Source organism: Scomber japonicus, chromosome 10 (genome assembly GCF_027409825.1).
Source record: "Scomber japonicus isolate fScoJap1 chromosome 10, fScoJap1.pri, whole genome shotgun sequence".
Taxonomy (NCBI): domain Eukaryota; kingdom Metazoa; phylum Chordata; class Actinopteri; order Scombriformes; family Scombridae; genus Scomber; species Scomber japonicus.
In genome coordinates this window covers 4,091,234-4,108,617 of record NC_070587.1, presented here as the reverse complement: position 1 = coordinate 4,108,617, position 17,384 = coordinate 4,091,234, and the positions used below count along the sequence as shown (strand labels likewise).

The window sequence follows — 17,384 nt, the reverse complement described above, 5'->3', positions numbered from 1 at the left end:
CCTTCCTTCCTTCCTTCCTTTCTTCCTTCCTCCCTTTCTTCCTTCCTTCATCCCGCCCTCCCTTTCTTCCTTGACTTGAGGAAAACAGGAGATCAATTTAGCTGAAGAAGCTAACACCAAATGTACATCGCTCAGTGTATCTGATACACTAGTAGTGGATGTTCTGCATTGAGCCTGTTGTCCTGCAGTTGCATATAACTAAAGTTGCATATTACATACTAAATATAGTATGTAATGTACACGCAACTTTCTATTACTTATGTCAGGTGGAAAATGAAACTGAGTGAAGTTTCTCTTTGATGTGTTTGGATTATACAAGCAAGCAAAATCTGCCAAATGAATAAATGTTGATAGATATATAAAATAAGTGAAGTTCAGGCTGTGAGTGTGAAAACTAGCTATCCATGAAATCAAAACAGCAGCTGTAAATAAAGTAAGTTTCTCTCTGAGTATGTTAACATCACAAAAAGCCACTTTTCATAAGAGGGAATAGGTTTCAGTTGGGTGCTCTGCCTAAAAAAAGACAGAGACTGTAATGAGTCTGTTATGCCAAAACAACTTAAGGATGAAATTAGAGAAAAACCCTCATGTGTTGATCATTTTAAATCCATCAATATCAATATAAAGCACACATTTTGAAATAATACAGAGTTTGTGATGTCTGTTGGCACACACTAGTGACCAGTAAGTACTCAAAATGTAAATTGTTGGTGGATTGACTCAACTCTACTGTTTGTTTTGAGGTTGTGTACTTTATAGTGGTAATGAGCTTCATTTTCTTTTATTGAGATGCTTTTAAAATTATATTTACACTCCTCAAAAACTCCTCACATGCACCATCCTTAAAGATGACCACATATTTAACACCAAATCTATAAACTTTGACATATTTTAATTACAGAAACACAAATAGTTATAATCATTTAGTGTTTGAAGCTGGAGATTTGATTTTGATTTTGTATGTTGAGTGACTTTCTCTGTAAGAACTTCCAGATTTGAAACATTTTAAGAAATTATTTATCGTGTGTGTGTGTGTGTGTGTGTGTGTGTGTGTGTGTGTGTGTGTGTGTGTGTGTGTGTGTGTGTGTGTGTGTGTGTGTGATCATCATGGCTTATTTTCTGCTGCCATTAATGATCAAATAGCTCATTCTTAGGGTAAAAGTCTCATTAAAAAAAGTTGACATTCTGGGATTGTGGTTCCCAACATGTGGTCTGGGGGCCCTGCAGGGGTCCTTGAGAGGACTCCAAAAAAAAAATCACTTTTTATTTCTCTCCTCCTTAATATTAAAAACTCGCCATCAGCTCCTCTACAGTTCAGTATATGAATACACACTATTCCCCTTCAACATCACACACTGTCTCTATTTGGGGTCTTGGGTATGAAGAAGAAGAAGAAGAAAAAAGAAAAAAAAAACCCTGACAGCCCGCTTATTTAATTGGCTGCTCGGTATCAGAGCCGCTGTGGGACAGTGTGAGTGTGACGTGGAAGCCGAGGCAGTGATTGGAGGGCAGACTGGAATAATAAGGGGAGGGTGAACAGGACCAAAGCTTCCCAAAGAGCAGCCGGCCTCAGATCTGCCACCGCAGGACGCTCACAAGTCACTGGAGTCAGTCCTCCTCCTTCTTCCTTCAACATGCATCCAGCAAGACTTCTAACTCGTTTGTGACAAGTGTTTTTTTGTTGTTTTTTTTTGTGCAAAGAGGCGAGTTTTCTTTTTTTTTGTTATCCGTTCAGGCAAGCAGATTGTTTGTGCGTAAAGAAAGACTGAAAACGGGGAGAAACTGCGCGTATTTTTCCTCCGCCGGGAGCCAATAACAGGCGGACACAGGAGGGATTTTGTTTATTTTATTTTTTAAGGCGGAATAATTTGAGCTTTTTACCCAAAGACATGGAGTACACGTCATCCCCGAAACCTCAGCTCTCATCCCGGGCAAACGCTTTCTCCATAGCCGCCCTGATGTCCAGTGGGAAGTCCAGTAAGGACAAAGACACGGAGGAGAACACCATCAAGCCTCTCGGTGAGTCTGGCACTGGGAAATGAAATAGAACTTAATTCTGGGTTGATTTGTGCGTAAAGTTTTGCAGTATTTTAAGTTTTACGCACAAAAAATCCTTAGTTTATGAAGGTTTTAATGTGGTGAAAGTTCCCCGTGAGGAAAGTGAGAGCCGATGAAGCAACAGAGAGAATATGAAAAAGAGATAAAAACTAACTGGAATAATCATGAAAACACCAAGAGATAAAAAAAAGGAAATAATACGCATATTAAAGATGGATGAACTCAGCTGACAGTGAGGTAAAACGCAAAGGAGCCAAGGCTTTATGATGTTTACAAGTAAATAAATAAGTAAATATGGTGACAAACATAATTTTAATTCCACAAATACACTCTTTACATTTATAGAGTTGTGGCGATTGTTTCAAATTGAGGTTTGAATAAGTATATTATAACCGAGCTGTTATTAATGATTTAAAACATGTCTAGAAGTTAAAAAAGAAGTAAAGATGACTGACACAGTGGATCATGTGTTTTTTAGATAAAGTAAATGTTAACATTTGGAACAGAAAGGTCTAAAAAGAGATTTTTTTTAAATCAATTTGAATGTATTTTATTCTCTTACAGGAGACTTGTGTGTCATTTGCAGCTTCACAATATTCCTCTATTATTAACAGCAATCCTCAAGAAGGGTTTTTTGATATCTGGTCTTTTTTAAGGAAGAAAAAAAACATTTAGCAGATGTTTCAGATGTTTCTATTTTTCCCTTTTTATCATTTTCTATAATTTGACTGAAATTGTCACAGAGGCCTTTTTCTATTAAGGACCAACATGTTTAATGGATTCAAATAGGAAACATGTTTTCCGTTTCATTGCTATTGCTCCTGTTGAGTTTTAATGTGCATAGATCAGTATGGATGCTCTAATATTAACAATATACGAAAGGAATAATTAAAAGAAAGTGTAAGTTATAGATCTATTTTACTTATAATCCTGATATACAGTATTCAGTAAGCTACATGTGCGACCATACTGACTGTAACTGATTTTGCATTGTAGAGCTGCTGATGTGACTGCTGACATTCAAAAGAAACAATGAAAATATAAAATAAAATAAAAATCATCATGTTTTTTCTTTTTGTTTCTGTGTGTATTCTCAACAAAAAAAGAGCAATTTGTGGAGAAGTCCTCCTGCAACCAGCAGTCTCTGCCGGACCTGTCATCCCTGGACGGGCACGGAGACTTCAGCGGGAGCGCGCCCGCGGTGTGCACGGAGCCGCTCATCCCCACCAATCCCGGCATCCCTAGCGAGGAGATGGCGAAGATCTCGTGCAGCCTGGAGACTAAAGAGCTGTGGGACAAGTTTCACGAGCTCGGCACCGAGATGATCATCACCAAGTCCGGCAGGTAAATGGTTAACACCTGTTTTATATCAGTTACATGCATTTATTGTTATTTATCCTCATACAGTGTGAGTTGTTAGACTATAATATAAGCTAATAATAATGACCACAATAATAGCCCTGGTAATAATTAGATACATTGGTCAAAATTACAAGTTATAAACAGCATACTAAGTTATAAAGAATGATACAAAATGAAATATTGAATATAATGAAATGAATATTAAAGCATATCAGGTGATACATTTGATAAAGGATAGCCTAAAACACACACTGCTCACCCGGATCTCTTTTTTTTAGTCCAAAACTTTCTTATAAATAAAACAAGCAAAGCATTTATTGTCCCGTTATTGCTATTATTGTTTTGTTTTTTAAGAATTTAAGAATAAAGCTTATTTCTCACGCTGGGATGTTTCCTGATGCAGAGGAGCGATACACACACAGCAACACCTGAGATGAAAAGTTCACCTTTCATCTGATAAAGCGGAAGTTTACAAGTTTACATACATGTGACAAAATGAACAAGCTGTAGGTCTACTATAGGCCCACACCACAGGGGCTTAATGTATGTGTGTTTATAATACGTAAATACAAAAGGAGAATTAGAATTAGATTATATTTCAGAGTAGGCTGTATCTTAGAAGAAAAACAACCACGTGACTGTAGCTCATAGTGTAAATATATTTGTAGGTATTTCCGTCTAAACTGGGACAAGCTTCTTTCATAAGCTTAGAAAAAACATTTATATTTCTACTGATTGTATTTTCGTGGATGTGCTTTGTGCAAATGTATTTTTCTTGCAATTTGGGAGTTTTAGTAAGCTAAGGGGATTTTTCATCCGACAAAAAAATACTATATTTATTCTCTTGGCTTCAGGATTTAAGAGGGGATCGGTTTAAAGCCCCTAAAAAAAGAAATAAAGAAAAAAAGAACACAAACATATCGGATTCATGGAGACGACTTCATGTTGGGAAAATAACATTTACAAAAAATACAGTTATTTAACTAAATGAAAAAGAAAACAGACTCCGGGACATGATGTGGTGTCTGACTGTGAAGAATGTGTTGATATCAGTCATGCATAGCTATGACTGAGATTTCTTGCATGCTGTTTGTATATAAATACATTTACAAATTGTGCTGACAATTAAAAATATACAAATATTACTACTGCTATACTATTAATAGGATAATAAGACTAGCTAATATTGATTAGATTCGATTATAAAAACTAAATGGCACATAATAAATAGACTTTTAATAGGCATAATTAGCATATAATAATAATAATAATGATAATAATAATAATACTTTGCCCTGTGATCATCAGGAGGATGTTTCCCACCATCCGGGTCTCTTTCTCCGGAGTGGACCAGGACTCTAAGTACATCGTGTTGATGGACATCGTCCCGGTGGACAACAAGCGGTACCGGTACGCTTATCACCGCTCCTCCTGGCTGGTGGCCGGCAAGGCTGACCCTCCTCTGCCCGCCAGGTACAGACACTCACCGACAGTCCACACAGCTGATGACTGAACATAAAAACACTACTTCATCTTTATGACTGTAAAAAAATAAGCAAAACGAAGAAAGAAATAGAAAATTATCGGGAAAAAGCACAAAAAACAATTTTACATCACATTTTATTTATATATCACCTTTCATATAAGAGTTGGACGTGCTTTAATGAATGAGAGTACAGCCTGTATTTTTGTGTGTGTTTGATGTTAACGTGTTACTTTAGTGTAAGAGTTTATTTATGTTTATATAGCTACCTATAGACGTACATTTATATTTTCTTAATGGTGCTTCCTGCCAGAAGCTTCTTTAGACGCTTCTTTAGGTGACTGTTTTTATTCCAGAGGTCGGTTAATAACAGGGGCCGTCAGTAGTAATGGTTATATTTTGATTTATCGTGTTTAGTCTATAGGTTTTTTTTTATTTAAACACCCAAAACTGAAGCCGCCACCTTATTATAGAGCAGGAATGACCAGGAAGCATCTGGTAGCCTTCATACATGCTGATCGATGATGTGAAGATGTCATTTCAAGCAGCAGGCCAGCTGAGGAAGACGCGTTTCTTCCCTCAGTGCAAGAAAGGACCGTCTGTGCTTAGACACTGAAGTCAAGCTTTTTTTTCCTGGGAGGGATTGGCATTCAACAATTTAAGAAAAAAAAAAATACACATGTTGGATATTTTTTATACTGAATCCAGTATGTTTTTTTAGCTTCCTATTAATTATGCTAATTGAACTGTCCCACTTTCACACCGAGGAAATGAGTAACCAAAGTAGGCTATTTAATATTTCCTGGCTGCATGATGGGGAAAAAACTTAATAAAGAAAAAAATAATTTAACTCTATTCTTGGAGTCTGAATGAGGTTATAGCCCAAACTGGACACATGTATTTTTAAAAAATCCATGCATGTGATCTAAACTTCTCTACAATTCCTATACAAGAATCTAAACATATAGCCTAATTAAATCGAAATAATCTCGCATATAAAGATAGTTCGTTATACAATCGAAATAATCTTGCGTATAAAGATCTAAACACAATTAATTTCCTCGGGCAATGTGGATTAATGTCAACAGAAGTAACAGCATATAAGACAAACTATATGCTTATAAGCTATTTTGGTAATATTTGCTTTATTTGTGTAGGCTAATGTAAATCAAGTTCAACTACAGGTACTCGATAAACTGATAAATGTATTGTATAGGCTTATATTAATTGTAAAAATAATTAGAATAAAAATAAATCGATTTCCCCTGCTCTAACACAAAAAAATAGACTCCAAAAAAATAAAAACAAATCAAAAAAGAAACCAAAAAACAAAACGAGAACGCGTTTAGAACGGTTGCTAGGCTACATGTCACGCAGTGGAACGCTGGTTTCGTACGCTGGTTTCGAACACCGCTCAGCCAATCAGAGCGCAGGACGTGACCCGACGTTCTACTTCTTCTTCTTCATGATCACGTTCTTGTCCTCTTCCTGCAGGTTGTACGTTCACCCGGACTCCCCCTTCACCGGAGAGCAGCTGATGAAGCAAATGGTTTCCTTTGAGAAAGTCAAACTGACCAACAACGAACTGGACCAACACGGACATGTGAGTGTCTTTTGTCTGCTGACGATAGAAAAGCACGTCAAGTATTAACCTAGTTATTATTAGCTGCTACAGGTCGCTCATGTGTACAAGCTGTAGGCTAATGTTAACATAGCTCACAAGTTACATTTCAGGTAAAACAAAAACAGACAAAGCAAAGTTTATGACATACTAATAATAATAATAATAATAATAATAATAACAATAATGCATTTTATTTAAAGGCGCCTTTCAAAGCACTCAAGGACACCTTACACACATAACACAACAACAGCAGCTACATCAAACAATATAAATCAAGTAACATTGATGTGGAAGTTGGTGCAATTTTGCAAAGATAGATAAATAAATATGAATATGACTAGATAGTGCAATAGTACAATAAATAAAAAAAACAATGTGAATAAATAACATAATTGGGCCTTCTAACATTTTTAATTGTCTAAATTTATGATATTAATAAATGTTTAAGCGGGCTGTGTTTTCTGGTCTGGTTATTATTGTTGCCATAAATTGGACAAGTCACTTCTAAGCCTGGACATAGTTTAAATTAGAGCCTGACCGATATATCAGTTAGCCGATATTATCAACCAATATTGACCTATATCACATATATGTTGGTATTGGTGAATAATATGTTGTGCTGATTTATATACACTATATAGGCATTATTTTCATGTATATTTGACCCTTTTTCTTAATTCAAGGTTTATATATGCATATGTTGTTGCTTTTTTTCATTCATAGCTAATTCTAATTATTAAATTCCCAGAGAAGTTTACTTTTTCAGTGCACCGTCATTTCATACAATTAAGTTCATTGTTAAACTGTAAAAATATCACACCATCATTACATTTGAAGTATTAAAACAAAAATGTATGTTTAACTATGTATTCTGTATATATAATATTATCGACCAATATTTCAGTATCAAAATTGTATTACTCCCTAATATCCATATAAACATCTGCCCCAAAAATCCAATATCAGTCAGGCTTTGGTTTAAATAGCGTGTCAATTATAAGTGTGCATAAATATGTTAAAGTTAAAAAAGTCACGCAGAGCTTCCGTGAACAGCAGGCTATTCGTCTCTCTGTCAGAAATAAAAGGCCGGCGTGTACTCGGTTGACTCCTGCAAATTGCTCCTTTAATCCTCCTTTCACTGAAGGCGTCACGACAAGCAGCAGCAGGGAACAGAAAAACAGTTAGCTTTTATCCATTAATTAGCAGCCAGCATGGGAAACCTGGTAATTATTGTCCTGAAGGTGTGTGTGTGTGTGTGTGTGTGTGTGTGTGTGTGTGTGTGTGTGTGTGTGTGTGTGTGTGTGTAAAAATATAGACTCATGATACTGCTTGCATGAAAGTAACCAAAACAAGCCTCTACAGTATATGAGCACATCACACCAAAAAGTGCTGAATATCCCTTTTAATTATTTGGCTTTTTTTTTGGCTAATAATAATAATAATTTATATTAAAACACATTTTATCTGTTTTTTTTAAGAAGACACAATGTATTTACACCAAACAGAGATCGCCACAAACATCTGTATTTCAAGAGACACCAAGCAAAACCATTGTGATAATTAAACTCCTAAAATATTTGACATTTTTGTGGACCAGATAATGGTTAGATTTACTTATTTGATTCATATATTTAGCTGATTTTCATTTAAATTAATTCAAATTTCTGTTTTTACTGAGAAACGTACAATATAAATGAATGAAATGAGTGAAATGAAATTAATTTGGAGTGTGCAGCAGCTGTACATTTTTAAACAGAGGTAATAATAATAAAGTATTACTGTATCCAAAATAAATACAAACAAAAATAAAACCATTTGACAAATCATTCAAACAGCTGTAAGGATGAATTATTTGATGAAAGTGAAGGAGAAACCATCGCAATACACTAAAACAGGGTTACTATTTTAATTAATATAAATATCATCACCCATTATATCTGACTTTATTATCAGAGAAAAAAGCAATGTATACGGTTCATCCTCGTGTAGCTAAAAGCAGCATCTACTGTTCCTATATTGCTGAATTTAGCCATGACCTGCATGCTGACATCGATAATAAGTCGTACGATTGGTTGAAAACACAAAATGTCACACAGCAGTTCCATCTTTAATTTATTGGCCTGAGTTGAGAAAGATAAACTGTTTCCTGGGTCGCAGCCAGACACAAACAACTATGGAGGGGAAATTCTCACCATGACGCTACAGCTGTTAACAACTTTATCTGTTCGCACTTGTCTCTCTCTTTTTTTTTTCTCTCCTCGATCACGCCATTCCTCCCTCTGTCTTTTTATTCTTCGTCTCTTCGCACAGCATCCCCGTCTTCTTCTGTCATCACAAGCTCTTCATGTTTTTTGTTATTCTTCTTTTGCCCTTTTTTTACCCCCCTCCTCCGTCTCTTTGTTGGCCTCCTCTTCCCTTTCAATAAGAATGACGAGTCGGTTGAATATGAAAGCTTTTCTATTTTTGAAATGCATCCAAAGCTGTGAAGAGACGGAAGACGCTATGAAATGTGTTAAAATGTGTTAATTCACCATTTCACAATTGACAACTGATTAATATAAAATACACAATGTCAGATTTTTTAAATACATCTAACACCTGCAACAATCAGTAATGTCAGTAATGAAATGAATGATGACCTTTAAGCTGCTTCACTTTCACTGTCACACTGTCACAGCTCACTGGGACACTTGAATTAAAAAGGAAGCCATTGTTAACTTTAGTTAACTTTAACACCTGTGTCTTATTGTACAATATTATATAACATATAGTGTTGCAATTATCAGATGCCAATTTGTAAATGAATTGCCAGCTATTTTATAATCCATTCATTGTTTAGAGTCAATTTCCCCCAAATTTCTCTGATTCCAGCTTCTCAAATGTGAATATTTTCTGATTTCTGTGTCATGGACTTCTAGTTGGGACAAAGCAAGACGTTTGAGGATGTCACCTTGGACTCTCGCCAAAATAATTGGCATTTTCACCATTTTATGGACCAAACAACTAGTCAGATTAATCGATAATGAACAGAATCATTAGTCACAGGTCTAATAACATCATGTTTCCTTTTAATGCCTGTTTTTTTTTTAACATGATATTTTTTTGTATTCTACCAAATTACAGAGCAATTAACAACTCAGGCACTAACTGAACACTGCACTTCATGTTAAACACACCACTATCTCTCACCTCGGCTCAGTAGTGATATTATACATGTTGTACACATTGTGCTGCAGTATTAGCACTGTGCTGCTCTGTTGTGTTCTTTATTTCTTTTGCACAACCTTCATTCTCAAGTCTCTCCGTTTCACAAATATGTGTAAATATAGTTTTTCTTCTTTACAGCTACTATTATTGAGGTGTTTATATTATTCTACATTCTTTCATTTCATTGTTTAATCTACTCTAAATTATTATATCAGTTGCTTATAAGCCAAAAAACACCTGACATCCAACAATAATATAAAAATAACATTAAAACTTGGTCAATTTCTAACCCAGTGATTTTTAAAGTTATACATGGAGGGGCTTCAGCTGTACTTCATGGTGCAATCCTGCAGGCAACTGTTGGACAGTTCAAACCTGCACATGTCTGATCTGTTTCATTGACTCTGGCTGTGCTCCTCCTCTGCAGATCATCCTCAACTCCATGCACAAGTACCAGCCGCGGGTCCACATCATCAAGAAGAAAGACCACACCGCCTCACTGCTCAACCTCAAATCCGAGGAGTTCCGCACGTTTGTCTTCGTCGAGACCGTCTTCACCGCCGTCACGGCCTATCAGAACCAGCTGGTGAGTGAGCGGCGGCTGACACGAACCAACGGCCGTAAAACTTTAAGCCTCGTGTGTTTTCAGGGATTTAAACTTTCCTTTTACTTGATCGTATCACATGATCTTCGTCAGCAGATGGAGTTCATGGACTTTCCATTTCCACTTTGTCCATGTTGGCTTCAAAGCAAAAAAATTTAAAGTTTTTGACCTTGACCTGACGAAGACGATCAACATTGGTTTTTATTTTATTCATATATAAAGCATTATTACAGTTCTTCTCTTTTAACCATGAGGTCACATGAAATTGGTACTCATTCACAGAATAGGTTATTGCTCTGTACTCCATTAGTGGAATTTAGTGGCATCTGGCAGAATGGACTTGGCAGAAAATTAATAAAATTCATAAATATGTTTTAATTAGTGTAGAATCACCTGAAAATAAGAATCATCTACATAAGGAGCAGGTCCTCTTCTACAGAGGCCGCCATGTTGCACCATCATGTTTCTACAGTAGCCCAGAATGAAATGACTACTGATACCAGCACCAATCCAAATACCCTTAGTGACACCAGTAGCATCACGTGAATAGAAGCATTACATTTCGACTTCACCACCACAGACGGGTCGTAGCTGCTGTGTTGATTGGCTGTGAGCACGTTCACACAAATAGTCATATTTTCTAGTTCTGGGTGCAAAAGGGGATTGCAGGTATCGTATGACGGGAGATGTGTCGATACTACTTAGTGTGGATTTATTATGGTCAGTACCTTTATTGAGTACTGATACCAAGCCCTAATTGTTACTTGGGCTCCTTTTTTTTGCAACAGTGCTGGTCATTAATCACATCCTGTATTGAACTAAATTAGTGTAATATCTTTGAAATTCAAGTGAAATTCAACAATGGTTAAGTACTTTGCCTTTCTGCATGTTTCACTGGAAAAAGTCTTTTTAAAAAAAAATTAATACATACTTCCACCCAAAACTAGCTTGAAAGTGTATCGATAAACTGTGACCATATAAGTATCAATAGTAAGGAAGGCCTTTGAAGCTTTTTGCAAGTTTTACAGTCACAGTAGGTTTTCTTGTATGTTTGGTAGTGGAGGGGGGAGGGGCGTTAATTAGGTTGTTTAATTAGGTTGTAATGAGCAACCTCACCGCGAAATGCCACTAAATCCTACAGACTGCTCCTTTAAACCGTGCAACATTACAGAGAAGAGAAGAGAAGAGAAGAAGCGAGTTGAGGCAAAGAAAGAACAGTTGTCTTTTTTTTTTAAGAATAATAATTGACCCTTTTCTCTCTTTTTTTGTTCTCAGATAACCAAACTGAAGATTGACAGCAACCCGTTCGCCAAAGGTTTCCGGGACTCGTCGCGGCTGACGGACATGGAGAGGTACAGGGGATTCTGGGTCCTGCACTGCTTGTTTAGCTTTTGTCCTCCGTCGCCACGGCCGCCACTGATAAGATACACGAGGAGGGAGGGAGGGAGGAGTGTGTGTGTGTGTGTGTGTGTGTGTGTGTAGAGGGGAGTATGAGATCTCGGCTCATTAGTAAATACAGAAGCTTCAGTGTTTATCTCTCTCTGTTTGTGTCAGTTTAAACAGATAAATCCACGTTTCATGTTGCAATCTTCTTTCTTTTCCCGTCTTGTCTTTTCTTCTTTTATTTATCGTTTCCTTTTTGTGTCTGTCCATCTTTTCTGTCTTGTTTTTCTTACATTCCCTCCCTCTTTGTCAACCCTTCTGTTTTTGCTTTTACTAGCCTTTTTCTTTCTTTATTTTTCTGCTCTCTATCAAGCGTTTCTGTTCTTTATTTTCTTGTCCTTCTTTCCTTTTTCCTTTTTTTTTGGTTTCCCTTCTATCTGTCTTTCCTAATCTTTACTTTTTTTCCTTTACTTTGTCTTTCCTTTCAACCTTCATTATTCCTCTCTTGTTTTTCCGTCTTTACATGGTCCTACCTTACCTTTATGTCTATTCCTTTATGTCTCCTTATCTTCCTTCTTTCACTTTATCATCCCTTGTTTTTCCTGTCTTTATTGCAGTAGCGTAGGCAGGAATCAGAGTGTGTCATACTTAATACCGTCTGAATCGCATATGTTAAACAAAATAGGCCGTTACTGCTCTACCTGCCTGAACGCACCACAATTTAATCATACAAGCCTTTTACATCATCAGCGGCAATCGTTACAAGCACCGAGACCAACATTAACAACATCGCATAGCCTGGCAGAGCTGGCCACATAAACCACACACACACACCCACACACACACACACACACACACACACACACACAAACACACACACACGGCAGACACAGTAACTAAAGTACAGTAGACAAGCTCAGTCTTTTGCATCCAAATTATTTAAATATGGTTTTCATGAGAGCACAGCTGCAGATATCTGGAGAGGTGGAAGTCATCACTGCAGAATCATGTGATAAGTCTACTCGGCATTCGTTGTAGAGAAGCTGGCTTAAGTTTGGCCGTCTGGGTCGAGAATGATGGCTGAACTTTTTTGTGATAAACGTTAGCAATCTGCGTTGTTTTTATTTAAATCTCAGGCTACACTAAAAGCAGCGAGCTAGTGCAGCATGCTGAGTGAAAGAGGAGGAGCTGCTCACTGTTTATAATCTGACATTTGTGAAATATACTGCCACTCAAAACATCTGATCTATTATCATCTTCATCATCCTCATCCTCACACAGTAAACTAGAGGAAAAGAAAGAAGAATAGTTTTATTTTTATTGGTCAGATAATTCAAACATTGACTGTTTTTCATTGGATGATCCAGGCCCATCTCGTCTAGATTTTTCTCTTCTTTTCTTCTTTGTATTTCTTTGTCCTCTTTATTTTCTGTCTTGTCTGTCTCTCCATATTCATTTCTTGTCTATCTTTCTGATTTCAGTTTATTTTCCTTTTTTTAATTTCCATTCTTGTTCACATTTTTCTTGTTGTCTTTCATTCTGTTTATCAGTATTTTTTTCTTTTCCAGTCTTTCTTCTTCCTTTCATTCATCATATTTTTGTCCTCCTGTCTCAGTCTTTCCTTATATTTGTGTTTTGTCCTATCTTACCCTTTTATTTTATTTTCCTCCTGTCTTTACGTTCTTCCCTTCTTGCTTTTCCTTCTCTTTCTTATTTTCTGCCTTTCTGTCTTGTCTTCCGTTTTCCTCTCTCCTTATCTCTCTTGTTCTTTTTTACTCGTCTCCTCTTTTACTATTTGTCTAATCTTTTTCTTTCGTTCTACTCTCCTGTCTTCCCTTTTTCCTTTCTTGTCTGTTTTTCTTTCTACCATTTGATTCCTACCTTGTTATTTTTGTCTGATCTTCTTTTTCCTCCTTATTTTGGTGTTTTTGCCTTTCTTTCTTTCATTATTTTGTTCTTCTCTTTCTTGTGTTCATTGCTTCTTTTCTTATATTTTCTTTTAATTCATGTCTTTCCTTCTTTCCCATTTTGCTGTTCGATCTCCCTGCCTTTATTTCTCTTTTTTATTTCTTATCTTTCAATTTCTCATTTATTTCGTTTACTTCCTTTTCTTATCTATTCCTTCTTTCATTTCCTTTCCTTCATTTCTAGTCTTTGAAATTCTCTTTATCTTTTAATATTTCCTTCCATGTCTTTTCCCCTTCCTTTCTTTCCTCTGTAGTTGTACTTTCTATTTTATTTTATTCTATTGTACGTGACAGATTCAGAGTTCATGCTCAATGCCTCAGAAACACACACACACACACACACACACACACACACACACACACAGTTACAGTCCTCCTCCAAAGGATTTTTATGGACGCTGCCAAAACACACACTTCTCGTAATTCCTGATTCCGGTACTACGGCCAAAATCAGCTGACAAAATCAAACCATCTGCCCATTTCCCTCAATCAAACATCCTGAAACAGAGACCGCCGAAACACAGCCAGACACCCCCTCTCCACCCCCCCATCCCCATCCTCCTCTCCTCCTCCTCCTCCTTTTTCTTCTCTGTCTTTCTCTATTTGAGGGCTGTGAATTAGACCTGATCAATTGATCTTCGGGGAGCTGCAGAAATCACATTAGTCTGGAGTCGGCCACTGCACTAAAACACACTGTAATTCAATTGGCTGCAGTGACTGATTGAAACCAGCATGCCCCGCCCGCCCTCAACTCCCTCCCGCCCTGCCGTGCATTGTGGGAGTTCGCTGTGGCCTCTGTGCCGGAGGGGCCCGACGCTGATAAAAACACACACATTTGTACTCCTCTGCTGACAGATATTGCACTTTCCTAACCTAATTGGAGGGGCGGGGGCTGCAGAGAGGGGGGCTGCTAATGTGGACGCATGGCTCTCATGATGCAGACCACTTGCCTGTCTGTCCTCACACACACACACACACACACACACACACACACACACACACACGGATACACACACACAAGCTCACTACCTCCCCCCAACAATTTGTGTCACTGTGTTTGAGAAGTGCTGTCTGACAAGACTCAAATGAGCTAATGCACTTTGTGGGATAGCAAACACACACACACACACACACACACACACCAGAAATCTACATACACAGTCAACACAAATACATACAAAGACGCACACTTTCAGACATTCAGACAAAAACTAAACCTGTAAAGGAAACTGAATATACAGAAAACATAAAACGATGCTAAATGAGACCCGTCATTTCCACCAAATCTGACGGATCAACCATGAAAAACAAGTACAATGTCGACTGAAGGCTTCATACAGCAGACTTATTATCATCTATCACCGTATAAGACCCTTTGAAAACATGTGCTTCAGTAATAATTCATGTTTCCATCTTTTTTGTATTATTTAGGTCGAATATAGATTAAGAAACTGTAATTAAAATGATCGAAAAAGTCAAAAAAAGAAAGTGACTTCTGCTTACTTTTTCTTTTTAATTCTGATCTTTTGACTACAGCTTCAACGATTAGTCAATTAATTGATTGCTTGTCAGCTTTTAAATTAATCGTCAGCTATTTTGATAATTAATGAATCATCCAGCTTCTCAAATGTGATTTTTTTTAATCCTTTATGAGATTAAACTGAATATCTTTGGATTGTGGATTGTTGGTCAGGACAAAAAAAATACATTTGAGGACGCCATCTTGGGCTCTAATTGATTTATTACTATGATTATGAAAATAATTATTTTATGGCATTTGCTTTGTGTTGTCAGTGATTGCTGCTGCTTATTGTTGTCAAAAATACATTTTTCAACTCTAAGATGGTTAAATAAAGGTTAAAATATATAAAACTGGCACAATCTGACATGTTACAGATTTTAGAGTAACACTGAAACTGAGAGAAAATGCTTTATATTCATAGTGTGTCTTTGTTTAGTTCATTGCAAACATTAAAGGAGAGTAAAGTAGATTATATTCACGTGGAAACACTAGACATTTTTTATATATTCAACATGTTTATTTCCTTTTAAAATGTTTATATTTACTTGACATAAATAAATATGTGAAATGGGGAAAAAAAGAGATTTATTTTGGGGTTCTCTCTTCGGCTTTTGCTGCAGGGAAAGTGTTGAGAATCTGATCCACAAGCACTCGTACGCCCGGTCGCCGATCCGAACCTACGCCGGTGACGAGGACAACCTGGGCGAGGACGGACACTCCGCACACACCAGAGGTGAGCGGCCGTCTCACACACACACACAGACACAGACACACACACACACACACACACACACACACACACACACACACAAAACACATTATCATTCATCATAGATACAGTAGATGAAAGAGACCCTTAAAAAAAAAGAACGATAAGATAAGACTGACTTTATTCTATATTTTTCTGCATTAAAGGCTTAACATTAAGGCCTTCAGTAATTAATCAATCACCTAATAATTGTTTTAGTCATTTTTAAGCAAAAATACATTTGCTGCTTCCAGCTTCTCAAATGTGATGAATTTTTTAATGGTTTTCTTTCTCTTCTGTGCCTTTAAACTGAATATCTTTGGGTTTTAGACTGTTGGTTGGACAAAACCTGACATGTAAAGATAGATAGATATCACCTTGGGCTCTGGGAATTTATAGCAGGCATTGTAGACAAAACAACAAATGAATAATCAAAGAAATATTCAGCAGATGAAGCCTTATTCAAACAGGGTGAAACAGTGTATTAGTTGGGGACTATTTTCAGCGGCGGATTAATCCACATTTGGTGTTTCTATAGTGAGTATTTCAGCAGCACAGTTTATGTGGCATTGAGTCAAAATAAACCACAGTGAGTGTGATAATGGTAATGGAGGAAATCAGTCCAGCGGTGTGACTCATTGACATGTTTTTAATAGTTTTTGGACAACATCAGAGATCTATGGCACAGAGGAGGAGGGAGCTGCTTTTGGTTTTTGATTGGTAATTTTTTCTTACTTTAACATTTATATCCACTTCATTTGTCTTCTGCAGGTTCAGCATTCACCGCCTCAGACAACCTCTCCCTGAGCTCCTGGGTCACCACCACCTCGGGCTTCTCGGGCTTCCAGCACCCGCAGTCCCTGTCGGCCATGGGCACCGGCGCCGCCTCCCTGCCCCACCCAATCCAAGGCTCTCTGCCCCCTTACAGCCGGCTGGGCATGCCGCTGACGCCCACCGCCCTGGCTGGAACCATGCAGGGCAGCGGACCGTCCTTCCCGTCCTTCCACATGCCCCGTTACCACCACTACTTCCAGCAGGGGCCCTACGCCGCCATCCAGGGACTCCGCCACTCCTCCACCGTCATGACGCCCTTCGTATGACTTCATCCTGGGGGAGGAGATGGCCGAACCTCGCTCTGACGCTCATCCCCAACTCCAGTGCAAAACACAACAAGTTATTTCTCCACTACCTGCTCTTCACTCCTCCATCCAGTTTCTATCTTCCCCTCTGGTCTTTGTAAATAGCTCACCTGCTGCAAGCCAAGTGACGGTAAAGACGAAAAGAAAAGACCTGCAGTAGGTCCAGAGGTTTCTACTTGTGACGTTATACAAACACTTACGACCTCGATACAAAACTAAATCCAAGACAATAAAAGGAGCATGTCTGATCCTGGCCCTTGAAGAACAGAAAGTGGATTCCCAAATCC

The 17,384-nt window shown here is 37.6% G+C and overlaps 1 protein-coding gene across 2 annotated transcripts; it reads left to right on the top strand.

Annotated features, from left to right (window-relative positions):
- Positions 1-1,764: 1,764 nt before the first annotated feature.
- On the top strand, positions 1,765-17,058 carry tbx20 (T-box transcription factor 20). 2 transcript variants are annotated; one of them, XM_053326698.1, is made up of 8 exons: positions 1,765-2,019; positions 3,165-3,402; positions 4,729-4,893; positions 6,398-6,506; positions 10,162-10,320; positions 11,614-11,690; positions 15,831-15,943; positions 16,730-17,058. In XM_053326698.1, the coding sequence occupies exons 1-8, from the start codon at positions 1,890-1,892 to the stop codon at positions 17,056-17,058; spliced, it is 1,320 nt and encodes a 439-aa protein (XP_053182673.1). In that variant the 5' UTR covers positions 1,765-1,889. The 2 variants fall into 2 exon arrangements, with proteins under 2 accessions (XP_053182673.1, XP_053182672.1); XM_053326697.1 differs by having other exon boundaries at positions 11,614-11,720.
- The last annotated feature ends 326 nt before the right edge of the window (positions 17,059-17,384 follow it).